Here is a 23,076-nt window from a genome sequence, read left to right on the forward strand (position 1 = left end):
CTGACACAATGGAGTTTTGTTTCATTCGTCTCCTAGCGAGACCTCGGGCTCTCTGCAGACTGGAGCTGGCAGCTGTGCAGTTGTCTCCTTGAGCTGACCAGTAGAAGGCGTCATTAGGAGTCCTAAAAAACCCCTGTGTCTTCCAAATCAATAGCTGACGCTATCTTTCCAGGCTTCACACGAAGTCCAAAATGCATGGATATGCATGGTGAGGGGTCCAGCACCTCACCAATACTGTACAGGTAAAGTTTCAAAGGCAGGCAGTGGTCTACTGAACCCATGGCCCTGTGCAGAGAGACAGCATGGACATCTGCATCTCTTCCAGCAGGAGGGCCTGCTGGACTACGTGGGCCTTCTCCAGAACATGTTCACACCTTACCATTCAAGTAGAAGTAGCTGCTCCATCAGCTGTCATTCAACAGCTCATCCACTGAGTCCTACCAGTTACAGGGTAGGATATCATGCACCAACCAGTACAGTAAGGGTTCACAGCCTTCAAAGCCTCTCCAACCACTTTTCACCCCTCAAGAGGCAGCAGGATACTGTATTTGTTCACCAGCCACTCAATCCCCCTCCAGTACCATGTCTAACCGTGCTTCAAAGTACGCATGCATTGGTAAAACATCATCATTGAGCAAACCTGTGCCAGCTTTTTTTCCTCCACTCACAACTCTGCAAAGTTTGCGATTCTAACAATCCCAAGTATACCATTTTTTAAATTAAAAACAAAAGACCAGTTCTAGGCATTTATCTCAACTTGTCAAATTTACTAATCTGTGTGGGCACAATGACACTAGATATTCCTTGAGACACCACAATATGGTAGCTGACAGCTGCTCCTGTTCCTCCCAAAAGCTTTACTTCTATGGAGTAGAGACAACATCATTATAGCAAACCAACAGGATTATGCACCTTTACCCATGCACTGACAGCACTGCAGTTTCTGTGCTTCAAACAAGTCAATCGTTGATAAGAGAACTGAGAATTTCTCAACTCTGGTATCTGAAGGCAACTGGTACAGAACAAAGTTTGAAGTCTGAACCTTTTATTTAGGTTCTAATGCCTCAGTCACCTCTGGGAAATAGAGGGGCCCAAAACGTACTACATCTGAAGATGTTGAGGATTACAAGTGCAGAGAGCCAAATTCCAGTCTCAGTTTCATAAACACAGAGTTCTCTTGGCTCCCTCAAGATTTACAGACATGTACACGGGAGATGACTGGTTTCAATTAAGAGTCAATCTTTTACTGAAGTCACAGCAGGGTCACAGTTCTTGGGTGGATATACTTGCTATAAACTACCTATCTGATGAGAACATGCTATTGTGCAGAACGTGAGGCTAATTTCTTTCTTACCTTACTTTTCCTATACTCAAGGTGTTTTGACTTGTACTTAGCCAGGAGTTTTCATGGTGAAATACTGTAAAGGACTACCAACACACCAATATGCTCTCTCTTTGTCAAATAACTAGCTAATCATTTATTTTCCTCCAATTACTTAGCACCTCAGAAGCAACTTCACGTGCAAAGGGAATAGGAAGCTTTGCTCAAGACTTCTAGTTAATAAGGAATTTATCTACAGAAAGAAATTAGTATGAAAGGAGAGGAAAAAAAAGTCATCCATCATAATGTATTTCTGGCCTCTAAAAATGAACCCACGCTCATTTGAGGTAGTGAGTCTGCGCTAATGTTCACACACAGGTGGGTGCACACATGCATGTACATGCTTATTTATGCACACCAGCAGCCCCGAGATGTTAGCGTGCTTGAAAACAATCGATTCCATCCTCTGTGCTTGCACTGAACTGAATTCAGGAGCCAAAGCACTGTAACTGCTTCCACTATGGCATTTTAGGTTAACAGTTTGCTTCCGCTAGGGAAGAAGTCAAGCTGGTCCAGAAATCAATGCTGAATTAAATCTGAGCCACAGGGATGTTTAGTGAAGAGAAACTGTAACTGGGGACTTTAGCAATAACTGAAATTGCCTTCTAAGAGTCATCTGAAACAGCCTGCTGTTAACACCCTGTGCCTGGTTTCTGCTGCTCTGTTTCATTGCATTTTCACGTTGCTCTTGCCACCTCTCCCACAACCAGCTGCTCCATCAAACCGCCACGCCAGCCCAGGGCAGAGTGACATAGGCAACCTGGCATGGCGCCCTCCTCCCTCTAGGCACTCGGATGAAGCTGACCCAGGAGCAGCTCTGTTCTCCCATTCGCTTTCATCAACAACACGCTTGTCCTGCACAACTGCAGGGTTACCTCGGAGTAGATACATCAGGTTCCTCAAATAGATTTTTCATCCAGATTTGTGCTCTGCGTGGATTTGTTGTGTTGGTCTGCTTACTTCTCTGTATCCTGCCATTCAACGTCTCAGACACATTTGGCCTGTTGATCATATGCCTACCGATAACAGCAACGTCCAGACCATGTATTTCCATTACTTCCTCGTCTACCCCTGGGCTGAGTCTAACAGCCTGCCCCGAGTCTGGCGGCTTACCAGTCCAGTCCTGAGAAGCATTCGGCTTCCCACTCCTCTTGCCATTTACTTGAATGCGTTTCTCTTCTTACTGGCTTTACTTGCTCCTCTATGATATTTCTGCCCAAAACAGTCATGAGGGCGTAAGTACCAAAGACATGACCACTGACAGCAATGATAATCTGTACTCATTAATTTGTGATCCTTTAGGTGGATAGAGACAGAACCAAAAGAAAGAATCCATGTTCTCAGTAAACGTATTCTGATTATTATGCACTTATTACTATCAGATACCTAAAAATCTATTCTTGGCATCCAGTAACTCTAAATAACTTGAACACACAGTCTGACCTATGCAACTAACTTTTAGGGCTTTCCTCAATTTCTTTCCCTGTGACAACACTTCAAGAAGAGAAAACACACTGGGATAAGTCTCAGGTGACAGATACCCTTTCACATCAGTGGAGACTCACCCAGCCAAAAAAAACTCATGTCTGATGCAGACTATCTATACCCATAAGATGAGATTAAAAATCATGGCAGAACATAGCCAGTAGGCACAGACAGAAGCCTAAAAATATATATATAACTGTATTTAGCAGGCAAACTGATGACTAAAGCACCTCAGACCTAAAACCTCAGCTCCACCATTAGAAGCAAAGTAACTAATGGGAATCTAGATAAATGCTATTTAAAAAAAAAAAAAAAATCTGTCGTTTCGGAAAAGTAGAACTTAGAACCATTTTCTCTTCTCTGCTCCTCCTCAGCCAGACCTCTCTGGACCAGATGCTTCTTCAGTTTATGGTACCAACATCGCATAAAGAATTGGCCCCGACCACTGAACCTTAATTGAAAGATGCTAGGTTTCAGGACATGGACTTGCAGTATTGTTTGTAGTAGGAGGAATTAAATTAATGTTTTTTTATTTTACACCATTAGAAGACCAGGTGATGCCCTCAAAGAGGGGTGCACTGGCTAGAGCCCAGCACATTGCTAAAAAGTAGAAGGTTTCCAATACAGTCTGGGCAGCTTCTCCTGCAGTTTCAGTTCTGAGACATCACATACTTCTGGCAGGGCCCCTCAGGTGTGCTAGGATGCTGCCAGCTCCTGTTCTCCTCTACTCCCACAGGACCCAGAGATGGCACCTTAGCCACAATGTAAAGCTCCCCGTCGCATCAACTCTGCCCTTCTCAAAACCACTAACATAACACCACCTTTCCCAGATAGCACACTGAGCCTGCTTCCAGAGACAGTCTGACAGCTGACCTCGTTGGACTGTGAGGCTGGAATATAGTCAGGAAACAGGCATGGTCAAAAAAAAAAAAAAAGAAAAAAGAAAAAAAAAAGAAACCTATTCAAAATATTGACGCATGAGGCAGAGAGATAAAAATAGAGATATAAAAATTCTAAGAAGTCATAGTCATTTTAGCCATTCAGTAGCTTCAGGGTCAAGCAAGTGGAGGCTCTGTGACAAGCTGGTCAGAGATGACAAGAGCACCGTTTCTGTGACAAGTACACGCTCTCTGCAGGAGTCTCCTAAGCATGACAAAGCCAGCTCCGCTGTGACTTTATCCGGTGCTCTAACCCTGCCACTTCCAAGGAAGGAAGTTCACCCAGTTCTCTGCAGAAATAAGGAAATGTAAGGAGACTTCAGGACGTGAGCAGCTCTGAGAAAACAGAAGGTCACTTAAATAGGGCAAAACGGTCCCAACTGCTCTTGTGAGCTGCAATAGGACTAGAAAATAGACAAACTGAAGATGACGTTGATGCTGTGTCTCATGGAGCTGTAACCTTTTGGCCTGGCCTATAACATTAATGTGAATAGATGAAGTTATTACTGTGAGATAAGACCCAAAGAAGTGAGAGGCAGCAACTACTACCTACCTTAGCATTTCCATGGTAACACCGTGACCTACGTTTCCCTTCACATTATAAGGGATCAAGGCATTTTACGGCAAGTCTTATGATATATCCACACCACACCTGTGCTGGCTAAATCTGGAAGCAGTCCAAAACCTTCGGATTCACATCCTCATTCCACCCTGAACTCAGGCTGCCTGCAACCTCCTCTGCAGCAAGCGAGTGAAGCGCTCTTCTAGAAAGGCCACCTCAAGCTGCTCAGCACCAGCCACGATGTCAGCACAAGGACACAGGGATACACCGAGACGACTGGGCTGGACACACTGCTGGGGTCTGTCCCTGGCACAGTGCAAGACACTCTCTAGGGAGAACAAAGCAGGCTCAGGCCCTCAGCTATCTACATGGCTTACCCTGAATCAGGCACCAGAAGTTTGGAGGCAGCTCCACAGTTTGAACGTCAGCTGACTAAAGGTCCCTCTTGGAGTACAGTGTAGATGCAGCCTCACAGAGGCAGCTTCCCAAAAAACCATAGCTCGCAAGTCACCTACTTGACCTGAAGCACCTGCAAAGCCTCACCCTGGAGTTTTTCAAGCCCCAAATAAGTCCCTGGCAGCATGACAAACCAACTCTGTTGCACGGCTGCTGCCTTCCACACACACTCGCATCCATTCTTCTGAGGCAGCAAACATCGAGGATGCAAACACAAGTGATTGCTTCAGTAAAGTGTCTGCATGTGGCACAATAGCCTCAGCAAACAGGTTTTTCTCCTGCCAGCACTCCCCATTGCTATTTAGCCCGGGGAAGGTCGCAAGCAGCCTCTTTCTCTTTATGCATTCAGTGTTTTCACTGATGGCTGAAACTTTCTGCAAAGATGAAGAGAAGAAGTGAAGATGACTTTTTTTGAGCTTGAAAAAAGTTGGCTCCAATTTTGGGTAACCATCCGGTTTGGTCTGTACCAATGCAAACCAATCAAAGTAGCCACGCTATTTTTACTAACAATCACAGCAAATCTGAGTCAAGATCTGCTAGGGAACTCTGGCCCAAGTCCCATCATCCCTGGTTAGACCTGAGCTGGACCCTACAGAGAAAGACCTGGTATTCCAGCAACAGCAGCTACCCTCCAAACAACCCAAGTGGGCAAAACAGAAACTGCCTGAAAAAGAACGAGGAAACAAAGCCAGCATAGTTCCCATCCTTTCTTCAGCGAAGGAACCCTGGGTCTGGATCTACCTACTGGGATGCATCACTGTTGCCCCCCAAAGGAAGACTTTTCTCAGCTGCTTTACTTGCCCTCATTTTTTTTACTTTGCTGCCCCATGCCCTGGGTATCTTTCTCTCTTACTCCTCCAGTATATGAACATAAAGGAACCTCAGCCTGAATATAAAGGAACCTAATTGAGATATTTCTCATTGTGGGGCCTCTGACACCTAACCTGGAAAGGGGATCCTGTGGAGGTCCCAAGCTCCTCATCCCCCAAGCACTAGTGAGACTTTGAGTGATCATATCTTTTTCATTTCGATCTCTGCAGCCTTGTTGCATTCACCCTTTACAACACTTCAGTCCCTTTCCCTAACTTACATCTAGATCTTTCCTGAGGGAGACCTACTTCTACATTAACCCCATTCCCCAGACATGGATGGAAGGTCTTTGGAAGGTACCAGAAAGCTGTGAGAGTCAACAAGGATTCTGACAACAGCTTTGTAGTCAGAATTAAGGCTCAACGTGGAAGAGTGCTCTTTCTGGGAACCCTCCCAGACCTTCTGTCTGCATGAATAAGCCTACAATGAACAGAGGCAGGAAGAGAGCAGGAGATGCATTATCACCTTGGCTCCAGTCCCCTTGACAGATCCATGGCCTGTGTCAGCTGCAGAGTCCAACCCTCCCTTTTTTCCTAAAACCTCAGGGTATCTTAAGGATCAGGTGGGGGACACTGAGCGGTCCCAAAGGGACAATCCTCTGTTAACAATGTCCTCTGTCACCAGGCAGCTGGCCTGTTCCAAAAGGGAAACAGAGAAGAAAAATCTGCTGTAACCTAACAGAACATGGCCAGAGCACGGTGAGCAAAGTGACAGAATAGGTGAATGTACCTCCCTGGTCACCTGCAAAAAACACATCCAGGGTAAGACACCAAAGAGTTGCACAGGCTATGAGTCAGAAATACTGTGCAACTGAAGTCCTCAGACTTCACATCAGGAAGAATCAAAACTGCAGAAGTTGTAACCAGCAACAAACACCGTCCTTCATCTGTTTCTCCCTACAGGTACACCCTACAGTACCCTGCAGTCTTGTTCACCTTGTGATGATGTTCAATTCTTTACTCATTACTCTAGCAAAGGAAGTAGAGCATGCACAGACTGCAGTTGCGCTGCAAACAGTCGGTAAACAAAGCCTTGCAAATAAATCACCCCTTGTCAAAAGTCTTGGACACGGTAGTTAACCCATCCTGCTTACATACAATCCCTCTGTAGTTCTGTATCATCTCTCCCCAATTCCTCAAAGCCAATCCCTGCTCTCACACATGCGCAATCTCCAGCCAACAGGAATAGACTCTGGGGGCATAAAACTTACCACAAGGTCTCAGATCAGTAGTGCAATGTGAAACAAGAGGTGGGACTGCAAAAGCCATTATACCATCTCCTTTCCCTCAAGGGACTCCAAAGACCAAAAAGTCAAACCAGCATAGATATCCTCAGAGAATAAAATGCAGCAGAAATTGAGTAAGTTGAGGCAGCCTCTGCACACTTGGCATCTCCATGCAGAAGGTGGGTCTCCAGTGTCTTCCTGAGGAGTTACAGAGCTCCACCCTTCTGCCTAGGAGATGGATTAGAAGGTAGAGCAGCAAAAGAAGAGGCATCCCAACTGAAGATTCATACCTGCCTCATTTTGTGAATGAGGATTTGTCCCTTTGCCAGCTCCTCTGCAAGGAGAGAGGAGGGTTCTACCTAATAGAACCCTCTATTCTAGAGGGAGAGGAGGAGGATACCGCCCTTCCCTCCTCCATTTAGGCCTCCATCATGACACAACATGAATGTCTTGGGCTCACTCAAAAAGGGAAAGAGTTGAACACAATAAAGACAGGAGGCAAGAACAGGACAATCAAGAGACTGGGAGGAGAGGGCATCAGGGCAATAATAAGAGAAGAGTAGGTTAGATTAGGGAGATGGCCAAAACCAACCAAAACACAATCATAGGGCTGAGCAACAGACATGGAACAAGGCAGAGGAGGGAGAAAGCAAGAACAGATGATTAGGGTGGAAAAAGCAAGGGAGAACTGGCACTACGGAGAACGTCTAGATCCAGACTATTACACTGACAGGCACATACCACTGGCTCTTCACCTGCAGGGACTGTACAAAAAGTGTACCAGTACATTACTAGCATTTATTCCACTCAGACATCACAAATCTGGATACAGGCAGTGAAGCCATATGAAGCAACTGCTGCCACAAACTCCAGCACCGGGCAAGAGAAGCAGGAGTGAGAGAAAGGAAGCAGCTAACCAGGAACACATACATCTCAGACATCCAGTAACCAGCACTGAAAAGAAAGCAAACATTGTGCAAGTACCTGGCTATTTCAAGAGAAAAAACACAGGATGGCAACCTTTTCTCAGACTTTGTCAAGAACCGTTCCTAATACATGGGCTGTCTCACTGATCAACTCCTGGCCAAACGTACCCTGGACTTACCAGAAATGTTGCTCTTCCAAATGCTCAACTCTGGTTAACCTTTCGGTGTTGAACTAAGTACATAGTCATCACTGCCCCGTTGATGGTTCTGCCACATTCTCTTCCTGCTCCTCAAGAACCACAACCCTTCCTCGTCATTGTGTTCATCAATTACTTTAAACTCCATTTAGGAGTTTCTTAAACCTTTTTCCGGACTATAAATTACTGAAGTCAAGGCCTGTCTCCTTCAATTCACTTGCGTGCTGTAGCCTTGATCCCAACTGCAATCTACTGGCAGTGCCAAGAGCAATCACTCCAGTACATACCTGTGGTTATTACTCCAGAAAGCAGGCCTATCCCACCAGGTAAAGACATTCATGGTAACAGTCCAGAACGCTATGAGCAAAAATATACCCAACTACATACAGAACATACACAAGGGGCGTTTACACAAGCACTGACAGCTCAACTCTTCAGCGTGCTCAGCTTTCTGGACCTGAGCTAACTACACACGAGTGTGAATTTAGCTGCAGCATACTGGTGGGCTTCCTGCTCTCTTCAGCCAGGTTGATGAGTTGGAGCAAATTCAGGTACTCCTATATGTGCTACATCTTCAATTATCATGGAACAGACCCTTCATTCGTTCCACTGGAGTCATCAGATCAAAGCTAATCATACAGCTTAGGCGCTCTGTTGAGCCACAGCTGTTTAGAAACGTGCAACAGCAACACTGAGATACACAGCATTTCTGCAGGAAGGAAAGAGTTCTCCGTAATTAGACAACTGGGACACGTGAAATGGAGTCAGATTTTCTACTCTCAGCATTTTTGTAAAATAATAATCTTCCTACCATGTCTGTCTATAAAGAAATGTTACAAACTGTCTTAAATTATATGCAACAGAATTTCAGAAGATGAATTAAAAATGATGTTTCTCCTCTTCTGTAGACATTTAGAGTCATTTCTAGGAAAAGTCATTAGTTTAGTTACAATTCAACATCCCATAAGGATTGTGGTGTATTCATGCATACCCCTCTCTACTTGATTCATATCTAGAGTAACTAAATTCACTGGACTGAAATAGGATCTCAAGTCTTATATACAAAGATAGCACTGGGTAAGAGAAGGTTGCCCTTGAGAGCATGGATATGCTATAAGCACAGACACATACAAACAACGCGAGCTCTGTTATTCCCACGTGCAGCGACTCTGGGGAGACCCACAGCAGCAACACTGTCCAGCCACAACATGGTCACATTAGCTCTATTTTCATGTTCTCCTTAGCTAGGGATATTACAAAGTGGGCAGCAGGAGGCATCCCTCCTGCTGGGAAACTGGGGTCAGGGACTGCAGAAAAGGACCAAAAAAGGCTTCAGCTGACAGAAACAGCTGTAAAAATGGCCATGGTAAAGGATGCTGTTGCTGTTCTGGGAAGTCTCCTCAGACCTGACTGGCCTGTCTCTGCACAGCTTGTCCAACCCTTTCCTTTCCCCTGCCTCACAGACTCTTGATCTCAGTTTTAACAAATCCCAGCCTTTTCCTACTCTTTCCTCCTCACCATGACTGTGGGTTGTTCTTAGAATAAATATTGTTAACAAGTAACGCATCACTGGAGTTTCTCAAGGCTGAAAAATCAAAGAACAGCACTACATCTTTTTAAAGTCCTTCCATTCACACAGTAAGCACAATTCAGCCAAGGACAACTTGAAGGTCATCAGAACAGATCCAAGAAGAAAGGCAGAGACTCATTCAGCTGGCCATCAAAGGCTAGTGTGATCGGGCAAGAAGCATTTCCAGCCTAAATAAACAGACATGCTTACATTTTATATAAAATAGAACATAACATACCCTGCAGATGAGATTGATGCTATTGAACAATCTGCTCAATAGCAGTTTTCTTAGGATTTGCTATAGATTCTACAGGATTTTCTGTAGGACTTTTTGCAGTGAATTTAGAGTCTGCAAAATGTTTTCTTTCCTCACAGAGAAAATATAACCCTGCTAGCAGTAGAGCAACTTTCTCTTATGTTCCCCAGGCCATCGGTGGAACTCATCACAGGCTGACGGGGACAATTTCGGAGGCTAAAAAACTAACATGTTAGCTAGCACACGCCGATGTCCTCAACTACACAAGACAATTCTCTTTTTCACCCCCTGTCGAAGCAAGCCCTGGGAACAAATCCAGAGGTCATCTTGGCCAGCAAACACAGCTCATTGCACGTATGCTAAGCACATCAGCTAACACACCGTAACTCACCTTTCTTTATTCCACAGTTAAAGCAAGATCTAGGAGTGACAAACCAGCGCAGTAGCCTTGTGTAGTGCCATCCTTATTTTTCAGCTGAAACATCTTCCAAGGACACAGCTCTACAGGTGAATTTATGACAGGGCACTTGTCCCCTAAAAATGAACTTGTCCCCAAAACCCACCCACCCCATGAGTCACCAAACTGCCTTTTCTCCTCAAGGGCTTCACAGATCCATAAAGTGACTCCTCCTGTCTCTCACCTGCTGAGATCGCATATAAGCCCTTTTTGACACATAAATGCATTTTTTAATTCTAAGACCTATTAAAAAAAAGGTGTCATCCACATACAGCGATAGACAATACATGCCACTTCTCTTACCTGAGCCGTTTCTACCTTCAGGATGGTTTTGTGAAAGATATTCTCCAAAAGCCCTTGCTGCTCTGCATGTCCAAGCATCATAGAAGGCGGTGAAGGAGAGAAAGAAAGAAATGGGTAATGGTTAAAGTCCAAGCAAAGATTGAAAAAATAGTTCAATATAATGCTGCACTAATGACAGCTGTTATATGACCAAGTGCAAAATGGCTTTGACCTCCAAAACGACCTGCTGCTCTGCTACCCGAGGGAGCATCATACCCCTTACCTGTTTAGCCAGGATTTTCTCCCACTGCTTTTGTACATCTCCTCCCAAAGGGGCAAAGATTAATCAAGCTGGCACGTACACCCCAGAGTGACTGGAGCTGGAAGTAGAGGGAAGTCCATTTGTCACCCACAGCCAGCAGCACGCGATCGATATGAACAACGAGGACGAGAGCAATTTAATCTCTCTGGGATTAAATTTTAGCACAGCCAAATACAAAATGCTTCGGAGCAGTGCATTTGGAGCTGCGCAAGAGGCAAGGTTTAGCCTTCTGCATCGTTACAGAAAAACAAACAGAGTTGAGGCTTTCCTTATTTCCAGATTCCTGCCTATCTAGTACCGGCCAGCCCCTTTAGACCCAACCTGGGTCGGCAGTCGCCCACACTGTCTTCCCCAGTGCCCGAGTACCTCCAGAGAAGGCCATACAGAGGCTCTAACTCATGTCGGGGAGCTGCACAATTAGCACGGCAATCCTCACTGCAAAGAACACTTTGCACCCAGATAGGGGGGACATAAGCCTCATGGACATTCTTTGTACCCACGACTTCCTCCCTGCTACCTGGGCAAAAAGCAGCACTTTGTCCTGGCAACGGACAAACGCAAATGTGGGAGCTGTAGCGTGGGAAGATCACCCTACATGGCTACGAGAGAACTCGTGAGCTACTCGCGCAGTCTATCTGAGAGGTGAAGAAGATGTGGCTAGATAAAGCCACGGCTGACCTGACTGAGCACTGGCAACAGCCCTGCTCTGAGCAGGCGGATGGGCTAGAGACTGCCAAGATCTCTCCCACCAAGACTTCTGGGATACCACGGCTTCCCGCAGAAATCTGTCCTTGCAAGCCATCACTAACACCATTCACAAACAGGACACCTAAACCCTTGGGAAAGGCTCTGAAGTTTCTCTTGTGTATCAGCAGTCATTCCATGTAAAAGATTGAATCATGTGCACGTGCTCAGGTAAGTTATCAGCAAGCGAGCATGGAGATTTATATAAGAATAATTTCAAATATGAAGATAAAATTTATTTTTTAACTAGTTCAAAGTGCATCTCAGTTCATCGACCACTGACTCCCATTCACTTCTGCCAATACCCAAAGCTAATCTGTCTGCCTTAAAATCTGAACCAATGCTTCACCTTTACCTTGCAAACCACAGTTTAAAAAAAATTAGTACCAAGCATTTCTTAAGACCCAAACTGCACATGGCTATCGTGGAAGCAGAGAGAAGCACTGCCACCCTCCACCCCACCCCGTCGCACAGTGACAGTAGTGCCACTAACAATAGCCCCAGAACTCAGGGGTGCTGCAGAGCCTCCAATCTCACTCTCCCAATCCCCCAAGCGGAAGAGGTGGGGCGGGGGGGAAATCTCATATGCCAGAGCTCCCAGAAAACATACGACTAGCCAAACTTCTCCTTGCAGATCAGAAGTACACTCAAGACAGACAGAGCTACTCAGAATGCTGCTGTCCATCTCAGGCTGAATCTGCAGATATGTCATTACTGTTCTGCTTCCACTGCTCTCAGGTGCTGCAGGCCAATCTAAGAGCTAATTAATGCAGACACTTGATCACAGTTATCTAGCGACAGCTAATAAGCCACTGAAGCCCGCACGGCACAATGTGCGATGGGGGTTTTCCAGCCAATTGCACCACAAACCTCAGACTAATTGTTTGCCTATTATCTCAGTGGTTCCCTTCTACATTTCGGCTTCCCAAGTGCCACCGGCTTCTCCTTGGCTGTGCCTCAGCTGATCTCCCACAGATGTCTCCATGTGCCCTTTGCCAAGGGGACTCTCAGTTGGCCATGGTTGTTCCTTATGCCTCGTCTCTCTTTGCCAAGCCTTTTGTGTTCTCTCTCTGCCCTCACTGTGCTCACAGTTACCCCAGTTTATCAGCATCAGCAGTACCACTAACGTGCCATTTACCCCATTGTCTTGGCTATCCACCAACATGACCAAAGTAAAGTCAATAAAAGTCGAACAGATGATAACTGCTCTGTTCTACCCACTCTTTTCTATTTCTATTGTTCACACACTATTAATACAAGTCGTATGATCGTAGTTTTCTCTCAGCTCAGTTCTGCCACTACTATCACGGCCAACGTAATTCAAGTCCTGCCAAGCCTAGTGATGGTGTAGACAGAAAACCCTTCATCTAGGCTCAGAGCAGAGAGACCTCAGGATAATTTACCTGGCAAGAGGTTAAAAAAGGAAACTTGTTTCACATAGATGAGATGAGGTACAAGATGCCTTAGACACATGGGCAGATGAGCTATAAACTTGAGTTTATATGAGCATACGACGCTGTGAAAGCTGCATACAAAGGAGCAGGAAGTACAGGGAGGTAATCAGCTGATGACATGACAGGTTTCACCCTGACTCATCTAGGGGGATGTTTTCATTTTAGTGGCAGATCAGACCTGCACGTTACACTGTCAGTAGAGCTTGATTTGACTTTAAGATATCAATCAGGGACCATAGCCCTAGTACACTGAGCTACCGGGAATAATCGGCAAAGACAAAACTGCCATTGCCTCAGAGAAAACATCACTATCTTCTCCAGCTGCTGCTTCATCAGAAGAACGATGTCAAGAGTGCAAAGGGTGGAATGGGGTAGCACAACACAGGTAGCAAAGGCAGCTGCCCTTCTGTGGGCATTTTTCAGTACTCACTGTGTGTTAAATGTTGAAGCTGGACCAAGGTCTGGAAAAGAGACAAACAGATTTTGCAAAGAAACACAGAAGGCTTAGACACACATCTGCTAGAAGTAACGGAGATCTCAATTACAACATGATGAGCATGGAAATGCTTTTATGTCTCTGAAATAATCACATCAACAGGATAAAAGGGACTCTGATGCATACTAACAGCTATGAGAAGTTAATGCACATAAATTAATGCAACCAACTAAACCAACACCGAACCGAGTGAAGAAATCTGTAGTGAAACACTCAAAGATACATGAAAGCCCTGCGATGACTCCATTTAGAGCACAGCAGCAGGCTAAGCGAAACCTGGAGCATTCAGGAGCATTACTGGGAAAAATAAAGACTATCCACCACCTTCTCATGTCCCTTCAGAAGGGCTACTGAACAGGTAATTTGCAGCAGGAATCTGCTGTGATAGCGTCTGACAGTGCTGCATCTCAGGAAAACAGGAGTGAAGGGATCTTCTGCATTATCAGGACGTGGGTCCTCGTACAGCAGCAATCCTGCTCTTTGCACTAAGTAGAGAGGGGAACGCTGCCTGCACATCCATAGCTAACAGTTCAATCATTAAAGACTGCAGACACTCAAGTTGTTTAAACTTAACAATAACAATATCCTCACAAAAGTCAGATTTCTGCAATATCTGTGTAGGGAGATGGTACTTGGAAGATGGCAAATTTTCAAACTCAAGAAAAAAAACGAATGTTAGAGATGGATCTTGAGGTCAGATACACCACAGTCTTGGAGGAACTTACATTCACAAAGCTTGGGCAGAATGAAAGCGTACACAGCACAAAGATGTTGAAAAGGGTAATCGAAAGCCTGAGAGAGTTTTTACCAGTCGCAAGCAGAAAAAGGGAATCTAGACTGCATGAAGAACCTCGATTTAAGCCAAAAACTCCTCAAGCAGTAAGAAACGTGGGGCAAGGAACACATACAAGTATCCTGGCATTTTGCCCATGCAAGATTTACCCTTTTTCAGTAACTAAACCTTCGTGGCTTTGTTTAAACTCATCCTCTGGCCCTCTCTGTGGTCAGCAGAGAGGGAGTGAGGCCAAATGCTCATCACTCTCTGGGCACCCTGGACTGGACATCAACCTACAGAACTCCCGAAACCGGGTAAGATGAATTAAACTCTCAATTCAAGTATTTCTTGGGCTAACTGTAGAAAGAAGAGATGATTCTGGAACGCCTTGAAAAATTCTCATGCCTATTTGCTCACATTATCATGCGTGCCTCAAAGAGAAGCTGTAGGCTAGAGTAACAGAGCTCCAGGAAAAGAAAAGACTTACTTTACTGCGGCATTGGGGTTGCCAGCGCTGTTCTGTAGGGGCTAAGGCAGCAAGGACCAGGAGAACTCATTCCTATAGGCGTGGGTTCATCCATGCCCTTGAAGATGTGATAAGGAAGCCCAAGGACAGTGTGTCAGACACTACTCAGGCAAAGACCCTGAAGAGACTCTGCACAAGCCCTAATCACAGCAGCCTGAGAGCTGCCAGTGAAGTGCCTGTACCAAGGTCACGCGACTCAAGGACAACTGTGTGAGCCCTCCATCCTGCACGTGTTCCCCAGAAGCTGCAAGGTAAAGGCACACTGTGCAAAGACTCCACGCACTTACGAAAGAAATACCGTATGACAGTGAGTTCTCACACATGAATGTTTTACATTTGAGCAGAGCAACACCACCAAACCATACGCACTTCCAGGGTGCGGTACCCAAAATCAGTGCAGAGCCTGCTGCAAATCTCTCGGGAGAACACAAGATTACAGAGACAAAAGATGGCAGCATCACGGATCCCCTCAATAATGCCACTGCTGGGCAACTATGCTATTATTTTTAAGGAGTTGTTTAAAAGACCTAGCACACAACCAACTGCATGGAGCTTAATTAATTCTCCTGGGACAGGAGACTCCCCTGAGTTGCTCTGCAGAGATTTTAATTTAAGGATCTAGAGAGCTTGCATCTTCTGCTTAGACCACATTACTCACAACAGCAAACAAATTATACTCCCTGGTCAGTAAGACAGTCAAATGCACACACTTACTTCAGCCACGCTTGATGAAAATAAAATACATCAGCTGCCACTTGGACTTGCAGCAGATTTCAGGAGATGATTTTTCTCTCAACAAAAACTAGAGTTTTCTGCCCCAGGCGAAATCTGAACAGGACAGAGCTCAGGAGGTGCAGAGAAACCATCCCAGATCATCTCCCTTTGCAACACACAAGCAGAATCCCACATAAAATCGCTGGGGACCTGATCACTGCAGCACAACTTGTTACCCATGTGGGCAACAAGTCCCCAGCCCTCTTGGGAAGGACAGAATATTCCAGCTCTGTAACCTTATTTACTGTCCTGCAGAGTCCTCTCCGTAGAGAAGGCGGATAGGCACAAAAGGGATTCACGGCGGAGGGCCCAGGACAGAGTAGAGGAGCTATGCATGATGTGCCCCAAGACACCTGGAGGAAAGCCTTCAGCAGGGTGGATCATCACTGCTTAGAAATTCTGAGGATGAGGAAGATGTGCAAGGCACAGACCGAGACACGCCAGGAGCTGCAGCATGCAGACGCACTGGCAGGGCTTGCTCCCCATCAGCACCAGCTTCACACAAACGAGCAACGCAGGGAGCTTCTCACCAAGTTTCTACCCTCCACAAAGGCTTTTTTTGGTTAGGCATTTCTAAAGCAGGGAATAAACAGGGGGACACACATATAAGAGCATATGCCCTGTGGCGTGGTCTACATGACCGGATACCCCTTAACGACTTTATGTTCCCCCAGTCAAGCCCACTCAGCTAACTTTTCTGAGCAAAGCACCACAATTCACGCTACCAACAGACACCGCTGAGCTCCCACACAAAAACTAGCAAGAGTACATCGGTATTTACAGCAGGTATATAGCAAACAAGAACCCCAGTCCCTCTGGGAGTCTCCAGAGTTGATACTCCTTGACTAGCAGCTGCCCATCTTAATGTGGGCTAAGAGGCCGTGGCTTCCAATATGCCTTAGCTGCTGTCAAACACCCACACTGACATTTAAATTCTTCTTATCCATTACAGAACGTGTTATTTCTTTCTAATGCTTTCTAATCCTACTGAAGAGAAATTCTGCTTCCCAGAGATCCTTGAAAGCTTTTGTGCTGCAATGTGTGTCATTTCTATATATCCACTGACTGGACTGACACAGGCTGGAGAATCTCACCTCCTTATCTTTGAACGCCGTTGAAAGCGCTCGTGCTTTCATTCATCGTTAGGAACACAGCGCGCCGTGACGTGGGGAAAAGTTCCCGGTTCTGCCAAGACAACTTTCTGCAGACATGCTCTAGCCTTTGAAGGATGGGTTTCTTTGCAAGACAGCCAACACTACATATACCTCTGGATCAGTTCTCCTCGAGCCACAAGACTATCTCCCTTCCAGCCCACTAGGGATGTCATACTGCTGCGTTACAGTCTCAGGTGACCGAGAGCTCTGTCAAAGCAGCACTGACTTGAGTCCTGCACAGGACTCCTGGTTATTCTCAACGCCTCCTTGGTGCTAGACAAAATGACGTACGTAATGCAGCTGAGAAGTTTATTTCTTCCCATTTTTCCAGCAGTGAAGAGTTAATCTGGATGCAGCAGAGACGCTAACAGATCTACCCTTTACACAGCCGTGCTGTAGAATCGGCTAAGAAGCTGCACCAGTGCCCCCAAATTGTCACCGGATGGTTGCTGTGACACTTGCACTGCAGAGCAGAAGGGTCACTGCAATCCTTCTGGGCAACAGTCAAAAAAGCAAAGCTTGTCTGCAATAGCTTTTTAAACCTAAAGCGCAAGTGAGCAAAAAAAAATGTTTTCTAAGCTCTCCTGCGTTTGATTCTAACAGCACTGGGAAGAGGCAATAAATGAAACTCTGTCCCGTGATACAAATAATATAAGAACATAACTGCCACCCTATAAAAGCCAAATCTGTCATCTGGTCAGTATACTGGCTATGGACATTGGAAGGTGCAGATCCGGCGGGTCGGGATTTTCACGCAATAGGCTCTCCATACATAGGAACGAGACCCCTTCAGGAAAGCCGCTGACTTTGTCCTCGGATGCGCAGATGGGATTTCAGCCAATTACAAACCGAACGCGCTTCCAGGTCCCCACGATCAAAAAGCGCCAGCCTTTGGCAAACCCACATCCGAGCGGCTCCTCGCAAACGCTGCGTGCTCCGCCGGCCTGGGCTCTAGCGCTGGGTACCGCGGAGCAAAACCCCGGGGCGACGCCGGCCGAGCCGGGAGCAAAAGGGGCGGCTGACACCTCCGGGCACGAGCCCCCTCCGCCACGGCTGAGCGCGGGCCCGCTCCCAGCGCCGTCGCCATCGGCGGGCGCCGCGTTTCACGGTGACGGGCACCGACCGGCCCGCAGCTCCCCGACGGCGCACGCCGCTCCCCGCAGCGCTCCCACGGCAGGCAGCCACCTCCGAGCTCCGAGGGGGAGAGCAGCCGGCAGCGCCCGGCCCCGGTGGCGCCGCCAGACCGGGTGCCCGGGGGCTCGGCGCGGCCCCGGGGCTGGCTCGGCCCCTGCCGCACCGCCCGGCCGCGCCCTGAGGGGCCCCCCGGCGCCCCCCGGGGCCAGGGGGCGGGCAGGGCCCCCGGGAGCCCCCGCGGCGGGCGGGCGGGCCCCGGCGCTGCCGAGCTCCGTGAGGCGCCGCCGCGCGGCGCCCCCCCACCCGCGCCGCCACCCACCTGACTTTGGCCGCTACCGACGACATGGCCTCGTTCCTCAGCGTCTTCCTTTTGGACACGGCTGTGCCCATATTCGCGCGGGGCGGGGGGAAGGGGGAGCCGCCGGGCGAGCGCTCATCGCACGAGCCCGCCGCTGCCCATGCCGCGGCCGGGCCGGCTGCCGGGCCGCGCCGCCCGCCCCTCGCTGCCGCGCCCGCTCAGCGCCCCGCCATGGCGCCGCGCCCCCCGCCCCGCCGCCGCCGCCGCGCTGCCCCCGGCGAGTGCGGCGCTCCGCCGCGCCCGCTGCCTCCTCATTGACTGCGGCAGGAGGGAGGGCCCGGGCGCGGCCCGCCGCCCAGGAAACGCCGCTATATTTGGCCGGCAGCGCCCTCCTCCCCGCCTGACATCATGGCGGGCCTCGGCGGTGCCGAGCGGCAGCAGAGCTCCCGGCGGGCGGCGGCCCTGCCCGGCCCGGCCCTGCCCGGCCCTGCCCGGCCCGGCCCTGCCCGGCCCTGCCCTGCCCTGCCCTGCCCTGCCCTGCCCGCCCGAGGGCGGCCTCGGCCCGGCCCGGCCCTGCCCGGCCCTGCCCTGCCTTGCCCGCCCGCGGGCGGCCTCTGCCCGAGGCCGAAGAGCCGCTTCCCGCCTTCGCGGCGGGTCTCGGGGGGCCCCGCGGGCTCCGCCCCGGCCGTGATGGCGGTGGAAGCGCCCCTGCCCCGTGTCGGTGCCCGAGGAAATGGAAGGGGCTGCGCACCGCTTTTATTTTTATTTATTTATTTTTTTAATGGATGGCCCAACCTGAGGAAATATTGCTCGGGCAGCCCGTCGCGGCGCGGGGGGGTACCCCCTCTGCTGGCGCTGGGGGGCTCGGAGGGGGCTAGGCAGGCGGGACGACGTCGCCAAGGTCGCTTCTTCCCCCTGCAGGTTTCTAACGCCAGAGCGCCCGAGGGTCGCGACAAACGCTCGGTCTCCTTTGGTAACGTCACCCCTTCCGGCCGCCGCTTGCGGGGAAGGGTCGCTACCGTCGCCCCCGGGACAGCCGGAAGAGCTGAGCTGGGGGCCGCGGGGAGGCTGGCGGCGGTGGCCGGCCCCGCTGCAGCCAGGGCCCTCCCCGTGCCTGCCCTCGCCGCTGGCATGGACGCGTCCCTGGCGTTCCCACTCCCGCTAGCTGCCCCGTTAGCCAAATCCCGAGTGACTCGCAACGCAATTCCCGTATGTAGATTTGGGCGCCCAGGAGCGTTTGGGAAATTGGTTCTCCGTGAGCGAGTGCCTCGTAAATCTGCTCTCGGGACACCCTGGGCGGTGGGAACGCCTGGTCTTCACATGCTGTTCACAGTACGTACGGAAACGGCGCTTGCGCAGTCCCGTCGGTCCTGCAAATTAGTGCGCAGCCCTCAGTAATTTAGAGCCAACTTGTTCCGCAGTATTTGACAGAGGGGTGGAAGTTTTGAAGGTGACTAAACTCCCTACAAGTTTTGGGAGGACAGACAGTGGAAGGAAAAGCACACCCTGCCTTTTCTTCACCTGGCGAAAGGCTGTAGCATAAGCCAATGCCTCACTCTCCTTCAGAAACTGGGGATGGAAGAGACTGAAAATCTAGGAAAAGCTTCAGCCCTCTCTCTCCTTAGACTCCAAAGTCAAATCTGTAAGAAGCAGACTTCATTTGTTCAGGTCCTCATGTAACTTGGTTTCTGTTAATCTACAACTTGAAAAATAAAGTCATTCAAGTAGAGAGCAGGAAAAAAAACTCCGGAGGAATAAGCTACTCGACTTCCCTGTCGTGTACGGACACGAGAAGCAGGATGTAATACCTCATTGATTGAAATTTCATCATATAGACAATGGGGCAAATCACAGGGAACACCACCACGTTTGCAGAACTGTGTCTTAGCTTAGACACAAGTTGGGAGTCAAAAAGGTTCCCCGTGCACAAAACAGAAAGATAGCAACCTGCTTTCTACTTTGGAGCAGCTGACCAGCGCAGAGGTACTCATGGCTTCGGATACGCCATCACTGCCACGAGCGAGCCGGGTCGCTGGTCCCGCGTGCTCAGCAGAGCTGCCTTTTCCCAGGAAAATCGCTCCTTTTCCCGGGGTGATCGCAGCCTAGCAGGGCTGTGCAGTAACCCAGGCGGTGCCTTCCTGATTCCTACAGCCAGCCGTTGCATTGCTCTTCCAAACAGCAATGAGAGAAAACAGCTAGAGACCAGGAAACCGGTGGAGATGAACCTGTTGTCTGACCCAGGCAAATGGCCTATGAAATGTCACACATCTCTGGGGGTTTTTTTGGTTGGTTGGTTTTTTTTGGAGTCATATTTTTCCATCCCTTTCTCTGGGCATTGAGCTATGAGAGTGATGAGAATTCTTTAAACGTTACCGTCTCGATCCTGTGTGCTGGCACTGGAGAGCAGATTTCGGGTAGGTACCGTTCAGTCCTGTGTGCTGGAATCAAGAGTGGCAGAGCTGATTCATGCTCATCTAATTCAATGCCATGTCTTGCTTCGCACTGCTAGGAACGCAGAGACACAGATCGAGAGGCGCGCACACAGTCAAAGCAAGGGAGAAAAAACAAATACACGAGAATATTTTAAAAATAAGGACAGCCCGAGCCTTTTAGCTCCAATTTCCTTTTTTTTTTTCTCCTCAAACAATTAGAGGAAAAAATCTGTCTGTTTCTATGTTTAACTATTTTGCCAGTTGTAGCAAATCCTATTTTTTTTAAATGCAAACAAAAATAACAAAACCAACAGAAAGTTCTAATCCCTGACTTAATCCCTAGAAGACCTAGCTGGAAACATGCCAAAGTTGCTACCAGTGACACTGTTAAGGTACAGAACGTGTCAACACATAGGACTTCTTCCCACAGAAGAGGGCTCCCATTAAACTTCCAGTAATAGAAATCAGCCCACTTTTTTTGCACAGTCCAGAACACCAAAGAATTTCTACAACAGAAAATGAATCTGTCTATTTTTAGGCAGCAGCTTAAGAAAAAGCAGTGAAAACTTGAGACATTCAAGCAGTTATGGTCTAAGTGACAGTGCCCAGCGCTGTCAATTCCAGAGTTAAAAAGCAGGAATGTGTCCACTCTCACCCCGTTTCTGGATTGCTCTCTCCCACGTTTCTCCCTCTTGGAGCTCTCTCAAATTCTCCCCTGTCATTCCCCATCAAAGTCTCTCTCGGCGGGTCTAGTCCAGCCTCCTGCCCAGAGCAGGGCTGACTTCAAAGCCACATTGGCCGATACAGGCTGAGTTTTGGTGCTTTCCAAGGATAGAAATGTCACAACCACTCCAGTCTCTGTCCTGGGGCAGCACTGGTCTCACTGGGAATAATTTTTTTTGTATATTTAATGGGAATTTCCCTAGCTGCAACTTGTGCTCGTGACCTCTTGGCCTCTGCACCCCTGAGAAGAGCCTGGCTCCGTCTGCCCTGTAGCATCCCTTCGGCGCTGGAGGATCTCCCGGCAGTTTCCTTCTTGCCCTCTGCTCCCTTCCCCACCTGCAGTTTGGGGCTCTCTCCTGCCCTTGGGTTTCTCGCAGGAATTCAGGGGCCCCGGTGTGGCACAGCACAGGAGGCAGCCGCTGTGCCGAGCTCCTTCGGCTCGTTAGATCCAGTGAGACGTCTTGGCTTCATGCTAGGAGAAAAGTCACGCGAGCTAGACAGACTGTTTCCCATCGCTTCTCCATGGCAACAGGCCTCCGGAGATGCACGTAGACAAACAGGCCACGGAGGCAGGGAGCGCTGCTGTCCCTCTGACCGTGCCCCAGCCTCTGCCCATGGGCCTCTCTCTGCTGCCTTCCCTTTATCATAGGGGAGCACACCCCAGAAAACTTCAAAAATCATCCTAGCTTGCCAGAGAAATGTTCCCCTCCTTCTGCCTGTAGAGATGAAACATCCAAAGCCCAAGAGAGGCAAAATTCATCCTAGCCAGTGACAATTTTTATCTATATAAATGTGTCAGACTTGAAAAAATCTAGTATCTCAGCATCCTGTCAAAGCAAAAAGCACATATCTATCCGGGAGGAAACCCAGAGTCTTAGATCTGGTTAGATCCAGGGCTTAGATCAGGCCTAGCTGAGATGAGACTCATTTCTCGAGCTTTAAGAATATGGTCTTTTTACACTTAGAAAAGTCAGTTTTGTCTAAACAAGGAAAAGAGCTTGTATTCTGATCATTTGAATGTAAAAAAAGACAATTAGGCAAGCTAAAAACGGTTTGAAGAACAACCTGCAAAAGGCAAAGGCAAAAAATAATAAATACTTCTTCAAACACAGCAGGCACAGGAAGCCTGCTGGAGAGGCTGGAGAGCTAGAAGTTGGCCAAGATGTAACAGGAGCTTTTGTACTAGATAAGGCCAGAACAGAAGAACAAAGTGAATATTTTGCATCTGTAGTCAGTGAGGAAAAGCTTAGAGAAGTTCCTGTGCCAGAAGTCTTTATATGGACGCGGCATAGGATTTGGCTCATGCTTAAGTGTCAGCAGAAGAATAGCCAAACTGAAGCAAATTCACCAGGCTGAGACAGCATTCCCTCGCATTTTCCTTGAATAGAGTAATGCCTCATAAATCAATTATGGCTCTTTAAAGGCGTCAACAAGCATATGGTATAGTCTACCTGGATTCCCAAAAGGTCTGTCACAAAAGTTTCTTAACGGAAATGCAGCTGCCATGAGATAAAAGGAAAGGGCTTGAAATGGATAAATACCTGGTTGTTTAAAGGATTTCTCAAAGAGTAGCTATCAACAATTGGGTTCTTGAATGGCACCCCACAGGGACCAGTGGTGGGGCCTGCATGCTTCACAC

The 23,076-nt window shown here is 48.3% G+C and overlaps 1 protein-coding gene across 2 annotated transcripts in view; it reads right to left on the reverse strand.

Moving 5' to 3' along the window:
* The window catches only part of NSMF (NMDA receptor synaptonuclear signaling and neuronal migration factor), a 48,230-nt gene extending 29,768 nt beyond the window's left edge, over positions 1–18,462 (reverse strand). The window contains exons 1-2 of one of the 2 annotated variants that reach the window (XM_068914821.1): positions 18,304–18,462; positions 10,627–10,688 (exon numbers count right to left, since the gene is read on the reverse strand). In XM_068914821.1, the coding sequence (XP_068770922.1) occupies positions 10,627–10,688; positions 18,304–18,374 (133 nt within the window). In that variant the 5' untranslated portion in view covers positions 18,375–18,462. The remainder of the gene's footprint in view (positions 1–10,626; positions 10,689–18,303) is intronic. The other variant, XM_068914820.1, reaches the window with a different exon arrangement.
* Positions 18,463–23,076: the final 4,614 nt, after the last annotated feature.

This window comes from Struthio camelus, chromosome 20, assembly GCF_040807025.1.
Source record: "Struthio camelus isolate bStrCam1 chromosome 20, bStrCam1.hap1, whole genome shotgun sequence".
NCBI classification, from domain to species: Eukaryota; Metazoa; Chordata; class Aves; order Struthioniformes; family Struthionidae; genus Struthio; species Struthio camelus.